General features: G+C 44.4%; 1 protein-coding gene across 1 annotated transcript in view; it reads right to left on the bottom strand.

Moving 5' to 3' along the window:
- NIBAN1 (niban apoptosis regulator 1) overlaps positions 1 to 24,452 on the bottom strand; it is a 113,949-nt gene extending 89,497 nt beyond the window's left edge. Inside the window, exon 1 of the mRNA XM_032783462.2 lies at positions 23,466 to 24,452. Within this exon, the coding sequence (XP_032639353.1) occupies positions 23,466 to 23,520 (55 nt within the window). The 5' untranslated portion in view covers positions 23,521 to 24,452. The remainder of the gene's footprint in view (positions 1 to 23,465) is intronic.
- Between the last annotated feature and the right edge of the window lie 289 nt (positions 24,453 to 24,741).

Below are 24,741 nucleotides of genomic sequence, written 5' to 3'. Positions count from 1 at the left end.
ATGACTTGAAAATCTGACCCAAAGCATCTACAACTTTGAACAAATCTCTCCTATACACATAATGACTATATCCTGTCGTGGATTCTCATGCACAGAAATCCCAAGCACAACATAGGGGTACTGCACTAGGATCCCAGGTGGCATAAACAGGTCAGGGCAAAAGGACTAATGTAGCTGCCTTTCATCAATCAACTAAGGACAGAGATTCCATAATAAGGAAGAGGACTTCTAACAGCTGATCCTTGTTTGATGGAGAGAATCACTGCAGAGACCTTATTACTATTGTGATGTAATTTTTTTTAAAGTAATTTATACAGCCGTATGCTCAATGCCCCTGTCTACTCTGCAGCAACCTAGGGCTAAATTCTGTACAAGACACCTTGATTTCCATGGCACTCTGGTGTGGCAGATCATTGATTCGGTGACACATCATTTATAACTAGCCTGATGCAGAACCATCCATGTGCTTTTTTCTAAACAGTGCTACTGTGAAAGACAAGGACACGGAAAGGGAATTAAGACAAGCATTGAGACAGATGAACTGCAGAAGAACATGCCTTTGTATTCCTTCTGCAACTTACGAAAAATCTAGGAATAATGGTACTTGAGGAACTGTCAAGGAGACTACTGTGCAGATGAACATTCCATGCTCATCCTTCCGGTAGTATGGCAATTGGCTATCATGAAAACTGGCATAGATACTATAACCATCCCTTAACAGAAGATTCCATATAATTAAAAGACTTATCTCAAAAGTCTTTTCATTATGGAAATACAAATAATAAAATAATCACCACCACCAAGATATGTGTGCAAAAGGTAGTGGACTGGTGAATATATCAAAGTAAAAGTTTATATACTTAGGCTAAATATACAGCAAAAGGAACTCAGCTGCCTGAGATTACTTTGTATTTTCATGTCTACCATGCCTGGGTTTTTATAATTATTTTGAAGGTCATTTATTTTTAACCATTAATATGCTATTAAAGAAATACATGATTTCTTAAAAATAAGAACCATTCAATGTAGATCAGTTTAACAGGCCAAGATTTTCAAAAGTGGCTTATGATTGCAGGTTTCAGTTTCAAATCCCAATATGGATTGAGATCCATGGGAACACTACCAAGGTGACTGCAGGGGTCGTCCCCAAGCTAATTGGCAGGGACTTTCTCAGGTTCAAAAGCCTCCTCCCCCATACATGGAGATAGGGAAGGGCAGTAAACCCCGGGCAGAAATTGAAGCGCCCATGGATGACCAAATTTTTGCTGAGTTTTCTCCAGAGTTATTTTCACCCCTGCAAAGTCCCAGAAATTTAGACAGGAAAGCAGAACAGATAAAAGATTAGGAACCAGAATTTTGGCAGCAAACCAGAGAGCTGCCCTGGTTGGGAGGCGGCCCCGTCACGGATACCACAAGGTAGCACGGAGCAGTGGAGACCAAGGGACAGCCCCCAGCATGAGCGGAAGCACCCCAAGGGACAGAGGGGAGACCGATCGAATAGAATCAGGCCAGATTGGTCCCACACGAGTGTTTTGGGCAGGACCAAGCCTATGACCCACTGTATGCAAACGTGAGGTATGAGGTAGTAGAGGTAAATGGCATGCCAGTAGAAGGGAAAACAAAAGGCCCTGGGCCATGCTATCTAATCAAACATGATCTGTTGTACTGGGTAGTGCCTGTGATGTTGCACTCTGTGTGTTTATGGAAATATGCTTATGAGTGTAAATATAATGTAACTGGAATATGCTTTATGCAAAAGGTCTCTTGTAAGTTATCATTACAAAACTTATAATCTACTGAGTGTGTTCATCCTATTTGTATGAATGTATCATTCTTGTACCTGAAGCTAGAAATATGAAGTATTACTCTGAAGTCTTATTGTAACTATTGTGATGGGGCAAGGCCAGATGGCTACAGTAAAGTACTGAGAAACAGGTATGTTAGCCCCAAGCTAAACAAATCCCTAGTACCCTGGTAACCAAATGGCAGTTGCTCCAGGTTAATCAAGGCACCTGGAGCCAATTAAGACCTTTCTAGAAGGCAGTAGAGATAGCTACTTTAATTAGAACACCTGCAGCCAATCAAGGCAGGCTAATCAGGGCACCTGGGTTTAAAAAGGAGCTCACTCCAGTCAGGCAGGGAGGAGCCAGAGGAGAAGGAGCGTGTGTGAGGAGCTGGGAGCAAGAAGGCAAGGAGCTGAGAGTGAGAGAGTGTACTGCTGGAGGATTGAGGAGGACAAGCGTTATCAGACACCAGGAGGAAGGTCCTGTGGTGAGGATAAAGAAGGTGTTTGGAGGAGGCCATGGGGAAGTAGCCTAGGGAGTTGTAGCTGTCATGCAGCTGTTACAGGAGGCACTATAGACAGCTGCGATCCACAGGGCCCTGGGCTGGAACCCGGAGTAGAGGGCGGGCCCGGGTTCCCCCCAAACCTCCCAACTCCTCATCAGACACAGGAGGAGCTGACTCAGACTGTGGGTTCCACAAGAAGGGAAGATCACTGAGGTGAACAAATCCGCCAATAAGCGCAGGACCCACCAAGGTGGAGGAACTTTGTCACAACATGCAATGTGTGGGCCATTAATGGTGGCTTGGAATCTTGATGGCTCCCATTAACTAGGACAATTGGTAGTAAATGGCTCTGTTTACTTGTAAGTCTTCCTTTATACTTGGGTGGCAGCCAGTGGGTTATGAAGTCTCACAGGACATGTGAACAAGTCACATGATACTGGAATCCATCTTAAACTTGGTGCTTTTCCATTTAGAAGGAAGGGTGGGAACCCAGAGAGAGACAAAGGATTCCTGCCTTCTGAAAAAGATATAAAAGGAGGCGGAACAGAACGAAGAGGGTTGTCAGTCATGAGAAATCCCCTAGTTACCACCTGAGCTGGAATTAACAAGAACTGTACCAGGGGAAAGGATTGGGCCCAGACTAAAAAGGAATCTAGTCTATGAAAGAAGCTTATTGGAACATCTCTGAGGGTGAGATTTACCTGTCTTCAGTTTCTTAAATGTATTAAGCTTAGACTTGTATGTGTTTTATTTTGCTTGGTAATTTACTTTGTTCTGTCTGTTATTACTTAAAACCACTTAAATCCTATTTTTAATATTAATAAACAAAAGTGATTTTATTAAATTATCCCAGAGTAAATGATTAATACCTCGGGGAGCAAATAGCTGTGCATATCTCTCTATCAATGCTATAGAGGGTGGACAATTTATGAGTTTATCCCAGTGGTTCTCAAACTTTTGTATTGGTGACCCCTTTCACATAGTAAGCCTCCGAGTGTGACCCCCGCCATAAATTAAAAACACATTTTTTATATATTTAACGTCATTATAAATGCTGGAGGTGAAGCGGAGTTTGGGCTGGAGGTTGACATTTCACTACCCCCGCCCCCATGTAATAACTTCACGACCCCCTGAGGGGTCCCAACCCCCAGTTTGAGAACTACTGGTTTACCCTGTATAAGCTTTATACAAAGTAAAACTGATTTATTTGGGGTTTGGATCCCATTGGCAGCTGGGTGTCTGGGTGCTGGAAATAGGTGGCCTGCTGAGCAGTTTTTGGTTATAGTCTGCAGCTTTGAGGGTGTGGACAGACTGGGGTCCGTGTTGAAGCAGACTAGAATGTCTGGCTCAACAAGGCAGGCTGGCAGTGGAAAACAGCTGGCAATTCCAGCACGTAGGGTGAGAGCCTCAAGGGGGTATCTGTCACCAAACCCATCACAGTGCCAATACGAGGGGGAAGTAGTAGAATACTTCTTGGTGCCACGTATGCACACAAGGGCCATATTAGAATTAGCTCACAGTCATCTGTTTGGGGGACATTTAGGAGCAGATAAGACCCTAGATAGAGTCCTAAGGAGGTTCTACTGGCCAGGGGTATGGGCGGAAGTCCAGCGCTATTGCACCTCCTGCCCCAGTGCCAGCTACATAGCCCCATCTCAGTTAAGGGCCTCATTGGTACCCTTGTCTGTAATTGAGGTCCCTTTGGAAAGGATAGCCATGGATCTAGTGGGCCCACTAGAAAAATCGGCCGGGGCCACCAAAGCATACTCGTCATCCTGGATTACGCTACATGGTACCCCGAAGCCATTCCTCTAAGAAACTCCACGTCCAAGGCAATCACAAAAGAACTGGTCCAGGTTTTTGCTAGGGTAGGCATCCATAAGGAGATCCTGACAGACCAAGGGACTCCCTTCATGTCGAGAGTAACAAAAGACTTATGTATCCTGCTCCACATCCAAGCCTTGCAGACCTCGGTCTATCATCCCCAAACAGATGGTCTGGTCGAGCGATTTAACCGCACTCTCAAGAGCATGATCCAAAAGGCGGTGGCCCAAGATGGAAAAGACTGGGATACCCTCCTACCGTACCTGATGTTTGCGATATGAGAAGTTCCTCAGGCATCTATTGGATTCTCCCCCTTCGAGCTACTGTACAGACACCACCCACGTGGCATATTAGACATCACAAAGAAGGAATGGGAGGAACAACCCAACCCGGGGAAGAATCTCATCACACATGTGGCCCAGATGAGAGAACGAATGGCCCAAGTGACCACCATAGTACAAAAGCATTTGGAGAAAGCACATGAAGCCTAGCAAACCTACTACAACCGTTGGGCAAAAACACTGAAATTTCAGCCAGGAGAACAGATGCTGATACTGGTACCAGCAACAGGAAGCAAGCTCCTGTCCAGCTGGCGTGGACCCTATGAGATTGTGGAAGCTATTGGGGAGGTGAATTATAAGGTGAAGGAGCCAGGCCCCCGAAGGCCAGAGCAGATCTAGCACGTCAACTTACTGAAACCCTGGCTCGATCGGGAGATGTGCCTGGACATCCTGCTGGCTCCATCCTAGGTAGATGGCCCACAAGGGCAGGTAAGGATATCCCCCAAATTAGCCCTAGAACAACAAAGAGAGATGATCCAGTGGAAGAAAGACATGTTCTCCACACAACCAGGCCATACGACACTGATCCAACACCACATCATCACCTGTCCCGGAGGAAGGATGATGATAAAACCATATTGCATATCAGAGGCAAAAGGAGAAGAAATTATGGCGGAAGTATTGAAGATGCTGGAACTCTGGGTGATTGAGGAATCCCACAGTCCGTGGTCCAGACCTATTATCTTGGCCCCCAAGCCTGATACCACTTTGAGGTTTTGTAATGACTTCTGGAAATTAAACGAGGTATCTCAATTCGATGCCTACCCGAAACCACATATCAATGAGCTGGTGGATCAGTTAGGCAAGGCCCAATACTTGACCATCTTGGACTTGACAAAAGGCTACTGGCAGATCCCCCTGGCTGAGGACGCCAAGGAAAAAAACTGTTTTCTCTACACCTGACTGCCTCTTCCAATATACCATCCTCCCTTCCAGGCTCCAATGGGACTCCTGAGACTTTCCAACAGCTGGTGGACAGATTACTTCGACCTCATGCCAAGTATGCCGCTACCTATTTAGACAATGTAGTAATCCAGAGCCCTGACTGGGAGACACACCTTGGGAAAGTGGAAGTGGTACTAGATGCTCTTAGACAGGCCAGCCTCACCACTAACCCATACAAATGTGCAATAAGGCTAGCCGAGGCCAAATACCTCGGGTATGTAGTCGGAAAGAGCCTAGTGAAACCCCAATGGAACAAAGAGGAGGCAATACATGAATGGCCCCGACCAATCTGCAAGAAGCAAGTCAGAGCGTTCTTAGGGATAGTGGGGTACTATCACCAGTTCATCCCTCACTTTCCCCTGACAGCAGCACCTGTGACAGACCTGATAAGAACTCAGAGCCCAGAGATAGTTAAGTGGACCAAAGCGGCAGAAGAAGCTTTCACAGACATGAGGATGGCCCTTTGCAGTCATCCAGTGCTCATCACTCCAGATTTCAAGAAGGAATTCATTCTACAAATAGACGCCTCGGAGGTAGGTCTTGGGACTCTCCTTTCACAGATGTTGGGGGATGAGGAGCACCTGATCCTTTACCTCAGCTGGAAGTTTCTGCCCAGGGAGCAATGGTACACCTTAGTAGAAAAGGAATGCCTTGCGGTTAAATGGGCTATGGACATTCTACAGTTCTACCTACCTGAGCGCAATTCACCCTTGTGACAGACCACACCCTACTCCAATGGATACACACAAACAAGGAGAGGAATGCATGAGTGACTAGATGGTTCCTATCTCTACAACCTTTCCATTTCTGGATACAGCATAGAGCCGGAAGCCAACACGGCAACGCGGATGGCCTGTCATGGCAACACCGTCTCTCATCCCAAATAGCCCAACCCCATGAGGTTAAGGGAGAGAGGGGCAGGTAGGGGGCGGGGAATGATATGTGATACAGCAGGACCAGGGACCAGTGGGAGAGGGGAGATATATAAGCCCTAGGCTAATTAAGGCATGGTTCCCTTAAGGGAAGGTTCTACAGGTTAATTGGAGCACCTGTAGTCAATTAAGGCCCTGTCAGGAACCTAATAAAAAAACCCTGCTTCATGCAGACAGAGTGGTGTGAGGAAGGAGAGAGGACTGGAGTTTGGAGGTGTGTTGCTGAGAATTGAAAGACCAGAGAACTGGAGGAAGGAAGACCCTGCCCCAGTGTCAAGGACCAAGGGTAACCCTACCCAAGGGGGACGAGGGTAAGAAACCCACAGGGGTTGAGAGTGAGGTGCTCAGTGAGGAGCAAACCCAGACCCTTTCCCTGCTTCCCTCCTCTACTACCTTCCCAGGCCACTAGCAGGGCCTTTGGCACCCCAAAAGCATGGACAAGGGGTAGCATCCTAGCCCCCCGCCAAGAAAAGCACAGGATCCACCATACCAACATCAGCCATTCTACCACAAATATTAAAGAACTGGACTTACTGGAACTGGGCTCCAAGAATGTATCCAATAATCTAGGCAACTCTAATACGTTTTCAAATACTTTACAAATAAATGTGTTAAAGCACATGGTGTCCTTCCCGTATATTTCCATATGAGAGTTGTGACTAATAATCCTTCTCCATTATTAAAGAAAGATTCAAATAACTGCCATTGAATACTGTGCTAGATCACTTCAGAGCATCAAGAAAGGAAGTGCCTAATGGTATGATTTCCTATTAACATATGATTTGTTTATGCAATTTGAGATGCTGTAAACCAGATTAAAAATCATATTCTTCTAGTAAATAAGCTTTGATGGAGGCCTGGATGATTCAAGGACCAAGAATAGAGTATAAATACCTTTAATCTTTAGCTAATATGTTCCCATCTAGCCCATCTCAGTAAGGACTGAAAGTTATTACCATCTTGTGGCTTCTCAGTGGCCTACTGGTGGTCTTGTTTTAGAATATGGTGCACAGAGGCCTGCATCACAAAACTGGCACAAAATCTCCCTTCTTGTAGGTTACAACACAAGGTGAAGATTACAATGAAGGTTACAATCAAAACAGCACTCACAAAAGAGTTCCCAATCTGACCTATACATTCCACCCACCCCCACCCCTCTCTCTCTCATACACACACACTCCTAACATCAGCATGTCCTGCCCTCCCAATGCTACATGTAAAGTGCTCACTCCAAAGGACGAAGATACTAGAGCTTATCCTGAGAACTGGTGTAATAATTAGGCATAATGTATTTTTTCCAAATTGCTAGGCCATTTTAGCTGACGTTTCCCCAAAAAATTCAGTTTGAGGCAGCTACCCGACAGAGAAAATTTCAGCCCAAATGGTTAGAGTTTGGTAAAGTTATCAACAACCAAAAACAGGATCTTACAATTGAAAATGTCTGGCAGCCTAAATTATACACAGTGCTAACTATAACGCTGGATCAGTGAATATCCTTTATTATGAAAAATACTTATGTTAATACTTCATTGAATATGCTTAAAAGTACTGTGGTGTATTTTGTAAAAGTAATGATGTCTTAAGAATGTGAAACCTCAGTACAGAGCTTTGCTATTACATTTTTTCCTTGAAGTGGAATGAAGTTACCATTTCCTTTAGTGTGAATGGTCAGCTTTACAGAATAGCGAAGTGAGAATAATTAAAGTTCCGCTATGAGTTAAAACAAACGCAAAAAAAAGAAAAAAAATTGTATTTCCATATATATACTTAGAGGCTGATCCAGCAAGGAGCTCTGTGTGGGCAGCACCTGCAGAGCTGCTTGCAGAATTAGGTCTTCAGTAGTCATCGTCAGCGTAACTATGAAACACATTCTAGAATCACAAACAGCAACTGTGGTTTCATACATAGGAAGAGAGAGATTACTTGTGAAACAAATTTTAGAACTTTACAAAGATAACCAATGAGATGGATTTAAGAAGTGCTACTTTAAGGGACACAGATGAATTGGCTGTATTCTGAGCCAGAATTTTTGTTAGTGCTATCCTTTCTACCTTTTAAAAGATGGTATGCTTGCATGCCATTGAAGAGAATGCTGAATAACTCTTTGATGGGGATTACATTTCTTGTAATATTGCTAATACATATAAAGCCAAACCCTCGGCTAGATTTTGCTAGTGTTTAGGTCTCAAAAGTAGCAGAGATTCTGTGTTGGTGCTGCTCAGAAAAACAAGTTATTTGAGATGCTCTGCAAGGGGACCTTACAATCCCGTATGCACCAAGGGCTTGCCTACACTTACCTGGGGATTGACACACGGCAATCAATGCATCAGTGGTCGATTCAGTGGACCCCCTAAATCTACAGCAGATCGCTCTCCTGTTGATCTGTCGACACAGGGTAGTGTGGACTCTGCAGTAAATAGATCAAAGTACGTCAACTTCAGCTACATTATTCATGTAGCTGAAGTAGTGTAACTTAGATCAATCTCCCCCTGTAGTGTAGACAAGCCCTGAAAGAGCCAGCCTTTGAGTTCCAAAAAGCTTGTGGGCTCCCATGATTTGGGGAACCTAAATGTGTAAAAGGACTATCTCAGATTTTTTAGTATTATACAAGCAAATTTCTAAACCTTTTGCAAAGATTGGACATGAAAGTATAAATCAATCATTAGAGATTAAAAGAACAGCTGGATTCAACTCTACCACATATTACATAATATTAACTCTTTCTAGGTTGTCACTGAGCTGAGTATACACTACACTATAGACAAGCATAATGGTTTGGTGGATCAAGCACTGGTTGGGAGTCAGAAGATATGGCTACCATTCCTGGTTCTGGTACTGGGTCACCTTAGTTAAGTTACTTTACCTCTGTTCAGGTCCAGCCTGAGGCCACACTGGAGGGGGAGGGGAGAGGAAGGGAAGTGCCAGTGCTGTAGAGAGCACTTATATTTGCAAGGCTCTCAGTTAACCAATGATTTCACTTACAGTACAAATCTTAAAAAGAAAAAACTCATAGGGCCAGTTCATGGCCTGCCCTTGCATGTACTGTATGTGCAAAGGGGGCCGGGGGGGATGCAAAGAGCCTTCCTCTAATGTGGCTGACTCCTGTGTGAGGGCATAACTGCAAACACCCAAACACGGGGTTTTGCTTCTCCAAAGGGATGAGGAGGAGTCAGGGCTTTGACGTTGCTCTAGGCAGCAAAACGGGCCAGCCACAGAGTAGAGTTCATACTGCACATGCACCTGCATAAAGGGTTGGCCCGTTCCTGCGCTGTCTGAGGGGTTGCTCTTGCCCCTATTAAAGTCAGCAACAACTCCCCATTGCCTATTGTGGGTGCAGAGATAGGCTTCAAAAAGATCCAGTAGTCACTGCCTGGAGCTCAGTGGCTTTAAACCTTCCCTCTACTTAGGCCTGTTCATTAATGACTCAATCTGGTCCGTAGTTTGAGAAGGAAGTAGTAGCTACATGAAAAACACTTGAATTATTTGGCACTGAAATGGGATTTTCTTAAGGCACAAAACACACTTGGTGCTTTATTGTGCACAAACCACAGAATGCAGCCGTGAGACTTTTGTAACCCTAGTATAACCCTCAGATTTTTCAATTCAAGGCATCAAAATAGACTAATCTTTGTAGGATTATTGGAAATTGTATGGAAACAGTAGAGATTTTTTTAAAAATTATATTGGCATCTTTCATTTGAAAGGAAACTAGACTGGCAAAAAGACTCTTATTCTCTACTGATATGTGTGCACTTATTTTTTTGTAAGTTACTAGGCTAGTCATTTATAAAAGCAATTTTCAAATGTGCTTTTTAAAAATGATCTTTTCTGTTTGTTTTTACTATCTAATCAAGAGATACTAGAAGGATTCAGACTTGTTTAACTTCCTATATTCCCTCTTAGGTGCCAGCTGTCCGTCAAGTAATTCTTTTCCCAGTACCAAAAAATATAAACTGAATTATGCCCTTCAATGCCCAGTACTATGCAGGTTTGAAGATTTTTGTTGTTGGTGATGGCTGAAGATCAATCCTTAAGGCCTAGGATACAACTGAGGCCTTGTCACAAAATGAGATTGAGGTCTTAAAAATCTTTTAGGACTTAACCAGGTAATCAAACCTACTGAGATCTTGGGAATCCTTGCGTAAAATTAAGCAAGTGCTGTTTGCAGAATCAAAGCCTGGGGTATTTTATGTATAGTGGTGGTCAAAAAACTGGATACAGTTTTCACAGAAATGTTGACTAACTCCTCAATTTTTATTTCTTCCATAACATATACCATTCTCTTCTTCTACCCAGTGATAAACACTCTTTCTCTGGTAACCGGTGCTAAGGTTATGGATGTAGCCGAGTTCCACTCACTCAAGACCAATTCCAGAGCCACTTATGACCCTGGAAGAGACACTGGGAAAGTCGGGTACAAGAATATTACAGAATCCACTTTTAGGGCCTTCCCTCAATTGTTCATGTTTTCAGTTGAATGATTTTTTTAAAAATGAAAGTTTACAATCTTGCTCTATAGACAGTAAAGTCTTCCCAATAGTAACCAATGCTTAACTCCGCCTTACATAAAGCAGTCTCTAGCCAAATAGCAGCAGCAAAGGTATGAATCATTTAATTACCCTCCTCTCAAACTTATCTTTAACTTAAGTGAAGTAGTGTTTAAGGAAAACTGCACCCATTTTGCTCCAAGCAACAATCTGAAAACGTAAGTGGCCAGAAACATTTCTCACCATGAATATACTGAAACATGGTTTAAGTAACTGACACTTCTGAACTGAAGACAGCCATCTTGTTGTTAATGTCATTTGAAGCCAAAGGGGTTGCACCAGTGTAGCTGTGAGCTCAAGTTGATCCGGCGTCTTGGTTATCCATAACATCAGCTAACATTATCACAGGGTTGAATTCTCCTCCAGTATAGAATCCTACTGACTTCAAAGGATCTATCAGTGTATCCAAGAGAAGAACTTTGTCCATATGGTTTATGTATTGTAATATAGTATTAGCATAATCATGCAGTTATGCTTCAATCTTTGGCTCATTTACATCTACCTCATTTGGTGAACGGCTAAAGCATTGTGTACTATTATGCTATTTATACAGACTGTAAACTCCTGTGGGCAGGAACCCTATCTTCACAGAAGCCTGCAAAGCACCGTACACCCATTCTCTTATAATACTACTACTATGTTTAAATACTGTAACCTCCACATATTATGTAAGCTTTATGTACTTTGTAAAATATCAGTTAGAAATACTCTTAAAGAAAGTTAGAAACTGGATTACAGATTCTTCCACTGAGCTCCCATGCCACAAATTTTACAAAGACAAGTTGCAAGATGGCCACTAGTTTGCAGGATATCTGCCTACAGCCAAAGTTTCAGAAAATGCAGCATGTAAGGATATATCCCTTTAAGCCATGCATAAGGCACAGACTTGTCCGCAGCCCACAAAGCACCTACTGCCACACCCAAATTCTCTTTTGAGGCATTATTGTATTTTCTAAACATAGGCAAATCACAAACACAGTTCCTCAGCCCACCCTGAGCTACAGGTCCCACAGTATTTCCCCCCTTGTCTCTCCCAGTCCTTCCTGTTTCAGAGCTCACTGCAGGATTCTTCCATGCCCTTTTAACAATGCTCATTCTCCCAAGAGGCCCTTTTCCCACTACCTTCCCTCCCAGAGATAGGGGAAGACTGGCAGCCACTCCCAAGCAACCCATTCCCACTCTTATCCCACCAACCTTATTGACAGTCTGGCTCTTTATAGCCCCAGATGCTGGCCCACCATCTTAACTGGCCAAACTGGGAGCACCTGTTCTGGCACAGGGGTGATGGACCTGCTTCATTTAAAGGGGCCAGCCACCCTGTGACACCACCATACATCTATATACAATAACCCCAGGACTGCTGGCAAAGTCAATCAGCATGCAGAACTTCTTACTGAGTCTGAAGCCTACTGGTGGGGCCTAGCCTGTAAGGCAGTATTGGATGTGTCCCTGTGCCTGGATTTACTTCCTAGCAAATAGCATACAGCAGAACATAGCAGCGAAGGTTAATCTCAAAAACAAAATTAATCCGGAAATTTTAAGAACTTTGGGTGCAGATCTATAGTCACTCAGTGCAACTCCCACGCAGCAACTGCAGTTGTGGGTTCATTGTTTATATTTTCTCTTTCCTCATCCATTGCCTAGGAGGCAATGCTCAAGTGTTTTCTAGGATGCTCCTGCCTATCCAATATTCCTTTAAATCTTCCATTTTATTTTCCAAACTCAACCTCTGTAGCAACTTCCAAATTAGCACCTCTTTTCTTCCCAGAGAAGAATGGGCATTTTACTGTTCTTTGCTTAATTTTTGCATAAACATGAGAAGATGTGGATTGCTTTGGTGCAACAAAGCATACACTTTGCCACTGGACACTGATATCTTTGCAGGGTCCCAGGGCCCAAACTCAAGTGCATCTTCCTGATACCTTCCTGAAAGAAAAAGAGAGAGCTACAGATGAAAAGTGCTATATAGGAAATAAATATACATAGTTCCACATATGTCACATTTTATACTATATCCTCAGTTACAACCCAGCTCACTTCCAAAAATTCAAGACGACTGATTCCCTAAACACTGCAATGCATAATTTGTACAGATTAAGAGAAAAAAATCTCATCAGAATTTGCCAGTCTTTTGCAAAATTCTGTTCTACTTGCAGACATACAGCAAGTTAGAAACTGAAAGTATGTATTACAGTTTAACAGAAAGTCAAATGTACAGTCTGAGAGCTACCCTGTAATCCCCTCTCACCAAAAAGGCCCAATTTTTCATAATCTATTCCAGTTCTCCAGTGTCCCTGTTAATGATTAAATTCAAACTGGCTCCTGCACTTTTTACAGCTGAATTCCACAGCTGCCTGTGTTCACCCTGCAAAAGCAGCCTTTCTTCAAGTTGCAAGGACCAACTTCTCTCCTCGATACCAGGGGGATTTGAGAGTATAACTTCAATAAATAAGTTTCAGAGTGGTAGCCATGTTAGTCTGTATCAGCAAAAACAACGAGGAGTCTTTGTGGCACCTCAGAGACTAACAAATTTATTTGGGCATAAGCTTTCATGGGCTAAAGTCCACTTCATCAGATGCATGGAGGGAAAAATTCAGTAAGCATAATATATATTACAGAACATGCAAAGACGGGAGTTGCCTTACCAAGTGGGAGGTCAGTGCTAACAAGTCAATTCAATTAAGGTGGAAGTGGCCTATTCTCAACAGCTGACAAGAAGGGGTGAATACCAAGGGACAGAAAATTACTTTTGTAGTGCTAAGGAGGCCAATGCAATCCAGGTGGCCCATTTCCAACAGCTGACAAGAAAGTGTGAGTATCAGCAGAGGGAAAATTGCTTTTTGTAGTGACCCTACACTCAGGTCCAATATATGCCCAAATAAATTTGTTAGTCTCTAAGGTGCCACAAAGACTCCTCGTTGTTTATTTTTCCCCCTTCAATAAATAACTGACTGATTTCCCTATTTCTTCCTTGTGAGTAAAGAGGAAAATAGGCCCCATCTAGTCTCTAAAACCCTCACACACAGAACATAGTTCTATTTGGAAGTTGAGGGTATCCAACATCCCTCAGAAGTTAATTGCGTTTAATTAATCATTAAATGATTAATTGCATCCTCAATTGTAAATTACACTGTTATTAGTTACATACTAACCTTATAGACAAAAAAAATTACTAGGAGCCCATTACAAACAGAAATAACTAATAGTTTTCACAGCGGAAAGATAATTAGCATTATAGGGAAGATTTGATAGTGAAGAGTCAAAAATGTGGTATTCTGTCTAGTTCATTACTTCATGCCAGATTCTACTCAGTTACAGCTGTGCATCCCCACTTCATTCCATGGACAGAATTTTCAGAAGGGCTTAGCACTAGAGCTGTTTAAAAAAATTCTTTTTTAAAAACACATAAAAAAGTGTTTTGCAAAACGTTTCATAAAAATGATCATCTGTCATTTTTTACCAGCTCTGCTGGTACCAACAATTGGTGGTAAATTTTAAGAAGAGCTCAGCTCACATTTAGAGTCAGCTCTGGGTGCTGAACTACTTTGAAAGTCTAGCCCCAATTATAGGTGCTGGGTACTTGAAGTCTGCTCTTAAACCCTTTCAAAAATCTGGCCCTATAAAGCTGCATATGGATTACTGAGCAGAATTCGGCCCATTAACTCTAAATTGGGAAACTGGTAAGACTTGCCCGGTCATCTTGTGCATCCTCCAGCTATGTAGAATTGTTTCCTAGACATGACACAAGTATTTTTTCCTTGTTAATATTAAATTCTCAAACAATAAGGCTTCTGATACTTTCCTTTGAAATCTATGGCATGGTCTATTAGATCTTGCTATCAAGAAATTTTTCCTTAATATCACTACATTACTTCTAGTTATACTCCCTAGTACCACCCCAAATAATGCCTTTCCCTGTTGGGTGTTGCACGCACTATTAGACAAATTATGTTACACACACCCAGCTACCACTACAAATTTAGTTCATGCTTAGTCACGTTAGATTTATAAAATGTTACAGTTTTTCCACATAAATCAATCCCTCCAGCCTCCTACTTATCATTGTCACCCTTTTCTAAACAACCTCCAGCTTGTTGACAACAATCTGCAATTCCTTCTTTTAGGGCTTGATCCAAGATCCACTGAAGTCAATAGAACGACTTTAACTTCGGCAGGTTTTAGATCAAGCCCTTAGCATTTACATTTCTTATATATTTGTCATTTTGACATCCTGGGAAACTTAAAGCTTTATTGAATTTTAAAAAATCAACTCTTTTAAACCTATAGTAAATTAAATACCCCCTTCCTGTGTGGAAGTAACAAGAAAACCCTACCAATTCCCAAGACTGCAAGCCATGGTAGTGCCCAAACTCAGCAGAGCAGTGTGAGGTATGGGGGAGCTGGATTTCAAGGAAACCTGTAGATCTCCAACATTCTACAAGGTAAGGGGAAGTCAGGACCCCAGTGAGCTACTAACAAAGAAAGGCCCAAAAATACAGAGTTTAAGAAACAACAAAATGGACAAAGCCTTTACACAGAGGCTGCAACTACATATTTTCAACAAAATCTTACAGTATTAAAGCCCTAAAACCCTTAAAAATATCGAAGTGAACAGGTTAGTGAAGAGAGATAAATACCTAATTCCACTCTCAGTTCATATAATCTCTTAAGTATACATGTGTACAGGAAGTGGTGTTGGCAGCTCAGCGGTGTTGCATTCTTCCTTCTGAGTCAGTACTGATCTAACACATCAATAGACACTGTGCTGCTGGAGGTGCCATGTTTTAGATGGTTGTGTTCATTAAGGATCCTATGCCTCTTTTTGTAAGATTAACACTGGTGTTAACCTTGTTATCTTGTCCAAATTCAAAATAGGGCAATACACGTGCACACATACGTTCCACCTGCAGTCATAATTGGCTGTGACACACAGCCCTAACCCACTATCAAGTGTTGCTGTATGCTATTATACAGATGCTGCTTTTCAGCCCAGAGATTACTACTTTTCAGTGAGAAAAATATTCCTTTGGAGAGAGATTTTCAAAATCACCTAGGGGCTTTGGATGCCTGCACCAGGGACTAACACACTCTGGTTTCAGGTCATCCACTACCAGTCAGGTGATTCTGGGGCTCCCAGCAGTTAGACTGCTGAGACAACTTATCTGGCTAAATCACAACAGTCCAGAGTTAATCCAAAGGAAATGTAAATAACAGAATAAATAAAATAAATCTTCTACACTAGACAACTGCCAGACATAGCCCCTCTTCTTTTTAGGGTCTGCCTCTTCTTCAACAGTCCTTAGCCCATCTTTTGGGCTCAGCTTCAGTCCTCCTGGGCTGGAATCAGTCTCTTTTCCCCCATTGTTGATAGGAATAAATGTACCCCCTCAGAACACGGCAACCTAAGGGAACTCACCTTCTATTGTGGATTCCCAACTCTGTGTCCCTAGACAACTGGGATATCCACCCCTGTACTGCAAGCTGCCCTGTCTTTTCTTTCCTGGTCTTTTCCTATATGCTCAGCCTCGCCTTCTCACTGACCCTTTCCTGCCTATCCTCTTGCTCTTTAACAGAGCATCCCCTTCCAGGTCCACTCTCTCTGGGGTCTCCTTCACCAAACTCAAGCTGACCTTTTCATCTCCCTGCAGACCTGGCTCTGACTCACATGCTCCCATCATATTCATCCTGGACTCATTCTGTTTCCCTGGGGTGTCAGATTACAGTTGGGCAAGTGTAGCTGAGCCCAAACCCTTTAAGAGAGCCAGTTCCCCTGTAAGAATACCTTATTCTCATCAATTTTAAATGGAAACTGAACATCTGGATCTATGAAGTGGCATTGAAAACTCTACTCTATACACTTCTGTTACTTAACCCTCACAAAATCCTGGTGAGTGAAGTCATTACTGCATGAAGCAAAATACTGAGATCCTCACATGAAAGGCCCTATATATATTTTTTTTCTATATGCATCTTGTTAGACATTTGTGACCTTCTCTCCCTGACCCAGACTTCAGCATGGTGATCCAGGCCCTCATGGTTTTATGAAGAACAGGAGTAATTGTGGCACCTTAGAGACTAACAAATTTATTTCAGCATAAGCTTTCATAGGCTACAGCTCACTTCTTCGGATGCATAGAGTGAAACACACAGACAGAAGACATTTATACATACAGAGAACATGAAAAGGTGGAAGTACCCACACCAACTGTAAGAGTCCAATCAATTGAGATGAAAGAGCTCTCCTGATGACATAATTAAAGCACCTGCAATGAGCAGCAGTAGCAATGTCAGTGGGAGAGCATCTCCCATCGACATAGTACTGTCATGCCAGCGATTCTGTCTGTGTAACTTACGTCAGTCAGGGGTGTGTTTTTTTCATGCCTCTGAACGACATAAGTTTTACCAACAAAAGTGATAGCGTAGACATAGCCAAACTCTCCTTAAAATATTCTTCTTCCTGGAAGTTGCTATACTCTAGTACTACCTCAAATACACAAGGAACAAACAAAGCCCAGAACCATGGAATTTACCAGATGTGTATATTTGTAAGCAAAGTAACCACTTGATGTTACTGCATGTAGCGGGGCAGACTGGCTCCCAGCCGCGCCTGAGAGGGCCGAGCCAGAACAGACGCCGACGTGGGCGGAGCCACTGCCGCCTGTTCCCGTCCCCCGGAAGTCAAGGGGTGGGACAGGAAGTATAAAGGCCCGGCCCCAGCGCTCAGTTGACTGCTGGCCACTGGAGAAGACAGACGCTGGCACCCTAGCTCCCGCTGGGCCGAGCCGGCCCCGGGCTCACTACCCGGAAGAGGACTGGCCGAGCTGGCCCTGGGCTCGCTACCCAGAGGAGGACTGGCCAAGCCTGACCCATCCTCGCTACCCTGAGGAGGACCGGCCGGGCCTTCCTCTCGCCCGGTACCCTGAGGAGCCGCCTGAACCACCCCGCGTCCAGTATCCCAAGGACCAGACCCGCTTACCCAACGCTCAGTATCCGGAGGAGCCCATGGTGTGGGACATCGCGGAAGACGCAGGTGATCCACAGGTACCAGTGGGGGGGAGATTGGAAGTGGCCCGGGGGTAGCCGACCCTAGTCTGGCTCCAGGAGACCATGAACCAATGTCAGTGTGTTGCAGCCAGGATCCCCACTGACACAGCAGCAGACTGCCTGCCGCTGTTAGGGCCCCAGGCTGGGACGCAGTGGAGTGGGAGGGCCTGCGTCCCCTCCTGCCACCCTTCCAGTGGTGGCAGACTCCCCCTCTCGCTGGCCTGAGGAGGTCTTTCTTCTAGACTTTGAACTGCTTGCTGCCCCGCCCTGCCCAAGGGCCTGGGCTTATATACTGTTTGTTTGCTCAGCCCCTGCCTAAGGGCCTGAGCCTTGAACTGCTCATTGCCCCGCCCTGCCCAAGGGCCTGGGCCTATATATTGTTTGTTTGCTCAGCCCCTGCCTGAGGGTCTGAGACCCTGACTGTTTCCTGCCCCAGCTGGCTAGGTCGACAGCTCACCCAAACTCGGGTAGCAAGGCGGACTGGCTCCCAGCTATGCCTGAGAGGGCCGAGCCCCCACACCAGACCATTACACTGCATATCTTATTCATCGTTACCACACATCATATCAAGTAAAAATGTGAGACAGGGGTTATCTTATTACCACGTTTGAACACAGAGCAGTGTAGATAAGCCCTTAGAGTCAGATCCCAAAGTCTTTACTTAGGGGCTCCTCTAAATGGAGACACTCAGAAAAATTAATCCAATTTAACTAAAGGTGTGAATGTAAAGTGGATTAGTAAAACTGCATTAAACCCCTCTGACGACTCTCTCATTCAGAATTAAAGTGGTCTTAATTCAGTTTATCTTAATTTACTGTGAATTAAGTAAACTAAATTAAGGCCACTTTAATTCTGAATGAGAGTATCCACAGAAGGGTATAATGCAGTTTTACTAATCCACTTCAAATTTACACTTTCAGTTAATTTGGATTAAGTTTCCTGACTGTCCATGTAGACAAATCTTTACTTAGTCAAATTGCCACTGACTTTAAAAGGGATGCAATTAAAATGGAGTAAGAACCTCAGGATTTCGTCTTTAGGTTGTAAACTCCTCAAAGTTGAGATTTCATCTTTTATCTGTTGAGCACCAGGCACGTTTGCCCGTTCTGGGCCAAATTCACTACTGGTGCAAAGGTCTGGCAAAGCCCCGTGCACTGGTTAAACCTCACATAGGAGTTGTAGGGGTGACAGATGAGTGGAGTTGCTACATCAGGGCACCGATGAACCATCTCAAAATACTAAACTGATCTCTGCACAGAAATTTATGGGGCTGGTATGGAAGGTCAAGAGCTGCTGATACTAATTAGGTCTGCAAGCTGGAATCATAGCCTAAAGCCCCAACACCAATTTGGGCAGTTGTGGAAATGACATTCATAATTATTGAACATGGTACACTCCATCTACACAGAGCACCGGACACTGGGGCTTTACCCAATGGAGTGTTTCCCCCTTTCTAAGTTATTCCCATGCAATCTAGGATATGTAGCTGAATGCATTTTCTAAATAAAATAAGACATGAAGTACTATTGTTATGCCTGATCCTGCAAGACTACTCATGTGAATAGTTCCACTGAAGTAACATGAATAAGTGTTTGGGTTTATTGTTTAGAAATTCACATGCTACTGTCATATAGTTTTACTGACAAAAAAGAAACAACAACAAAAAAGGGGAAAAACAGCTGTCTCTTCTCACTTTGCTGTTATTTCTAAAGCCCTCCATTACCCTTGTTGTGGAAAACATTCAACTGACTTTCTAAAATTAAGCAAGATTGTTTTAATTGCTTGCCTTTCTAATATAAACACTGATTTATCCTCCTCCCTTTTCAAAAGAGAAGCATTGTCACATCCTTTCTGGTTTCTAGAAGAACTTTTCTCATGACCTCTACCAAAAGATAGCCATTGATAACAAGGTCTGAATCTTGCAAATCCTCACCAAAGCCAACTAGAGTACTGTTTGGGGTGCACTTGTTGGACTGGGTCCTAAATAGGTATCAAGAATTAAAGACACTCTTCCATCTTCCTGCCCTCTCCCACTAAAAGTAGTACTGTGGGCTGCTTTCTTCCCAAAATTAAAACAAATAAAAATCAACCATTATTCATAGCAGGAGTTTGAAGCAGGGACTGTTTAGTTACACAAAGACCCTTTCCAACAGATCACAGTACACAGACTGAAAATGGATTATGGCCCGACACAGTCTAAATAAATATTTACTTCTTAACTGTCTGGCAATAGTTCTCTCCATTCCCCTCACAGACAAGAGTGCCAAGAGCAGGAAATTGCAAAAGTTTTTGCTTTCATGCATCTAAAGGGCTAGTATAAAACAGTCTTCTTAGTATCTGCAGTAAATAGGTATTGGTCCTTTAAGAGACTCTCAACTCTCGTCATCAGGTTTCAATGACCAAGAAGCTGAGATACTGGCTTGAAGTTGAAAATTATACTGGGACAAATCTTGTCCTTCCCCACTGTATGAATGGCAGGAAGGGGAGCCAAGGAGGTGGAGCCTATTGACATGTTTCTCCTGGTTCTGTTCTGTGCTGAGTCTATCCTCCACAATCTGAAGGAAACTAACAGCATACAGATCTCTCATGTGGACTCCACAATTTGGCCCATTCTTCATCTGATAGTGATTTATTTATTTTAAATCTTTCTAATTTGGGCAGACTCATGAAAGACATAGTTCCTCATTCATTTCCATGAGGTTCCTAAAGGAGTGGCAGTTCTACATTCTTACTCCAGCACAGATCACACCACACACAAAATAATGCAGTGAACACCAACTAAAATAGTAAACATCACTGAGCAGTCAAACTGCATTTTGTACCAAAAAGGTTTCGACTCAGTTGGCCCTGATCCAATAGGACTCATACTGGCCTCAATAGAAATTTTATCTCAGTACTGACTATATGATCTCCACCACCATCTTTTTATACACATCTTGTTTAGCAAAAACAGATTTTCAGACATAAAATTGGTTGCATAAGCATCAGCTGTTACTACAGTGAGGGAGCATATATATATCTAGACAGATAGTAACAAAAGGTTTGACATCTTTTTATCTGTTTCCCTTTACAAGCAAACATATATGTATTCTGGAAAATTAAGCTGTCATTTTCTTTATCACTTTAACAATAAGCATATAAACACAAGTTTTGTAGCAGGTGTGACAATCCAGGTCCAGACACCCTAAGCGGAGAACAAGAATAAGCAGTTGAATCAACTGGTTGTATACAATGTTATTGTATATAAATATACCTCAAGTAAGGTCTTTTAATAAAAACTTGTAATGTTCTGTACATGATGGTCATTGGGAAACATGTTTAAAGATTATGGTTATGAATGTATGCTTGCATAAATGGCCAGGTCTACACAGCCACTTACTTCAGTATAACTGACATTGCTCAGGTGTGTGAATAAGTCACCCCTCAGCAACATAAGTTACATCAACTTAAAAGCAGGTGTGAACAGCTACTGCCTCTCACAGAGTGGATTTATTATGCCCACCAGAGAGCTCTCTCCTGTCAAGATAGAGCACCCATGTAGTGCTTCTAGTGTAGAGTAGCCGTTTGCGTAGAACACTAATGGTCACTTGGGTGCAACTGCCTATCACTTCAGTGTGGGGAAGTAATCAGGCAGGGAGGGACATCTCACAGGCTAGTTGCTTCCCTTCCAACAACCTATTATGGCACAACACAAGGGAAGACAATAGTGGACTATTAAAGTTAATTGAAAGACATTGAAATTGAAAAGAAAATCCCAGTCTTGGATAACTAAGGAAGGAGGGAGTTTTGCCTGCTCTGTATAAACACAAATTACCATAGTCTGAAAGGTGAAAGGGGAATTTATATAATATAGAAGTGTAAAGCCTGAGATTGCATCTTTATGTTTATTTTCTGTGTAACTTGTCTGTTTGCTTTTCCTTACTGTTTCACCTTTGAGTCTATGATTTCTCTATTAAACAAACTTTTATTTTACCCCAAACTGACTTCTGTTGTGCAAACTGTGGGGAGTGTGTTTGCCAAAGTGGATTGATAGGTGGGGAGAGGTTTCATTCCGTGAGGGATGATGAGCCGAAGTGGAAAAGTCTGAATGTCTGGTCATTAAGAACTCAGAGAAACAGATTTGGGGGAACTCTGGACCAGAAAAGGGGTTGTAGAAGTCATTCTGCAAGGAATAATTAGGTTGGTGGAAGGCAGAGCTGACCCCTTTTTGCTTGTAGGCTGGCTACTGATGTCAGAGCTCTGAGCCACATAGGCATAGTATTAAGGCATCCAACATTACAAAGTAGGTGGTGACAGAACCCCTTACTGGTCTGGGTAACTCAAATCCTTTCTGGATTATCTATCTAATCCAAAACCCAGAGGAAACTTTATTGGCTTCAAAGGACTTTGCAAAATTGGGCTCTTAGAGCCAGCATACAAAGCTGATAGTGCCATTTATAGGACCACAGAGTTGAAGTATGGACATCAGGTGAACACTCTTTCCAGTTTCAGGGCATTTTGACCCTCTCTGATTTCATGTGTTTATTTTTAGGCAAAGCATGGCCAATCATTAAGAGTAAAAAAGCATTATTATTGGCATGTGAAAAATTGTTTGCTTTGAATTATGTTGGCCCTCTCTGAAGTGATCTGCCCCTGTTCCTCAATTCATCACATGGTTAAATGCTTTGCTGAAGTCCCACAACTTTAATGGGACCCAGACAGCATGAAAGGTATTTTCAACAATGGCAAGATGGTATAGTTCACATGCTTTCAATGTATGATTCACAATTATCCAGTCTCAACTGCCCGGTTTTACCGGGTTACCCCTAAAATTGAAAAGCCTCCATCTGGAGAGGGCGATGCAAGCAGATGTATTTACTTTCCAAAAACAAATATTTGCCTCCATCGGGTAAGTTTCCTGCTCTCCTTTGCTCTCCCTTGCCGAGTTTGCCTAATTTATACACTAACTTCAGGCCGGGACTCTAGTTTACTGGGAGTCCCTCTGTAAAAGGGCACTAGCACACAAACACACCCATTCAGTCCCCTGTCCCATTGCCAGGCAGAAAGGTCTGGGAGACACTCTGTCACGCAGTGAACCTGCCGTTCTAGCTGTGCTGCTTTCTGCACATCTGGTCCTGGAGGCTCCTGAGAACAGGCTTTGCCTGATCCGTTGGCCGGCAGATACAGCAGGGTCGGTGCTCATTACAATAAGTTACCCAGAAGTATCAATTTCTCCTGCCTACCTCTCAGATCTCTCCAGTGGTCACTGTCCTGTCTGCCCGCTGCCTTCACTTTCTGCAAATACCGAACACCGCTAGACTTTTAAGCAGCATCCTTTCTCCGCAAAGCAGCCAGCTTCTCCCCCTCCCCTTCTCCTCCCTCCCGGATTAAAATTCAGATGCAAACATGGTGGTGGCCGCTGCCTGCCTCCTGTCACTGGGTCTCAGGGAGCAGGCAACCGCCAAATACTTTGCAACTTCAGAACCGCCCACGAATCGCCGCGTCCCCCTGCCTAACTTGTACCGACTGTATGCGGGCCGGCAGGCAGCAGCGCCGTATGGTACCTCGGATGTAGCTGCATTTGCTCTCGTCCAGCTGGCTGGAGGCAGAGCCGCCCATGGCGCGGGCAGGGGCTACAGCGCCGAACACGGACTGTGGGAGGGCAAGAGCGGCTCCGAGCGCTCCCGGGGCCGGTCTGCAGGAGAGGCGGCTGGCGTCGGAAAGCTACGCGCCTGTTCGCAAGAGCCGCTCAGCCGGGCTAGCCGCTTCGGATCAGGGGGGTGTTTTTCTCTCTCCCTCCTCTTCAGTCGGAGCTCAAACTTCCTCCGCAAGGCACCGCCTTCTCGTGCGCCTCCTCCGCTCCCCGGGCGGCGCGCAGGCTGGGCGGGGAGCTCTGCTCATCCCTGGGCTGGCTCCCCCCGTAGTCACTCACCCCGGTTCCCGCAGCTGGCTCCTCCCGCCCTTCTTTCGCCCCAACTTCTCGCGCCCTGCCCCCTCCTTCCCTCCATTTCTTGCTGCCCCTTCAGGCTTCACGGTTCCTCCTCCCCCTCCCTTCCTGCGGCTTCCTCCGCCTGGGTCTGTCACAGTTCAGCGCCACTGTCCCCTTCAGGGAGCTCGGGGGTCCCCCTCTCCGGGCTCAGCCCGTTAGAGAGCTTCGGAGCGGAGCCCGCCAAGGGGGAAACAACTGCCGCCCTTCGCCAGGTAGCGGGGCCTTAGCACGTGTGAAGCCGCATAGCGCAGCCACAAGCAGCTGTGGCCTCCCCACTCCTGCCACCCCCGTCACACCTGCCTCGGTCAGAACAAGGGGAAACCCAACGATAATGTCACTCGGGAGACCCGCTTGCACCAGCTGAAGCTTCTCCTGCGTGGCAGGGGCGGCTCTAGCTTTTTTGCAGCCCCAAGCAGGGCAGTGAGGCTGCTTTCCGGGGGACTGGGGAGGTCCCGGGTCCCGCGGATTCGGGGTACCGCCGCCGAATTGCCCCCCAATCCGGATCAGGGGACCTCCCCCAGGCGCGCCCAAAAGCAGCCTGGTTGCCGCCCTCACAGTGACTGGCAGGCGCGCGGCTTGCAGCCCCAGGCACGCCCTGGTGCCTGGAGCCGCGCTGCTGCGTGGTGTCTGAAGCTCCTCCGGACACTATATGTTCTCCACACAGGAGCTATCAGAGGAAAAGCCCCCAGACACGTTCCAAGGAATTTGGGGGGCGGAAACACACTCTATTTCAAGGGCAGGTGTTTTTTCCCCCAGAGGTGTGCTGGGATGCTATGGGATCCGCGTGCCTAAATGTCTGTTATCACTGCCAATGTTGCGTTAAAGTCAGGGGCGGCTCTAGCGATTTTGCC

Source organism: Chelonoidis abingdonii, chromosome 7 (assembly GCF_003597395.2).
Source record: "Chelonoidis abingdonii isolate Lonesome George chromosome 7, CheloAbing_2.0, whole genome shotgun sequence".
Classification (NCBI taxonomy): Eukaryota; Metazoa; Chordata; order Testudines; family Testudinidae; genus Chelonoidis; species Chelonoidis abingdonii.
Note: the sequence above shows the minus strand (reverse complement) of the source record. Positions and strands in the feature narration are given on the sequence as shown.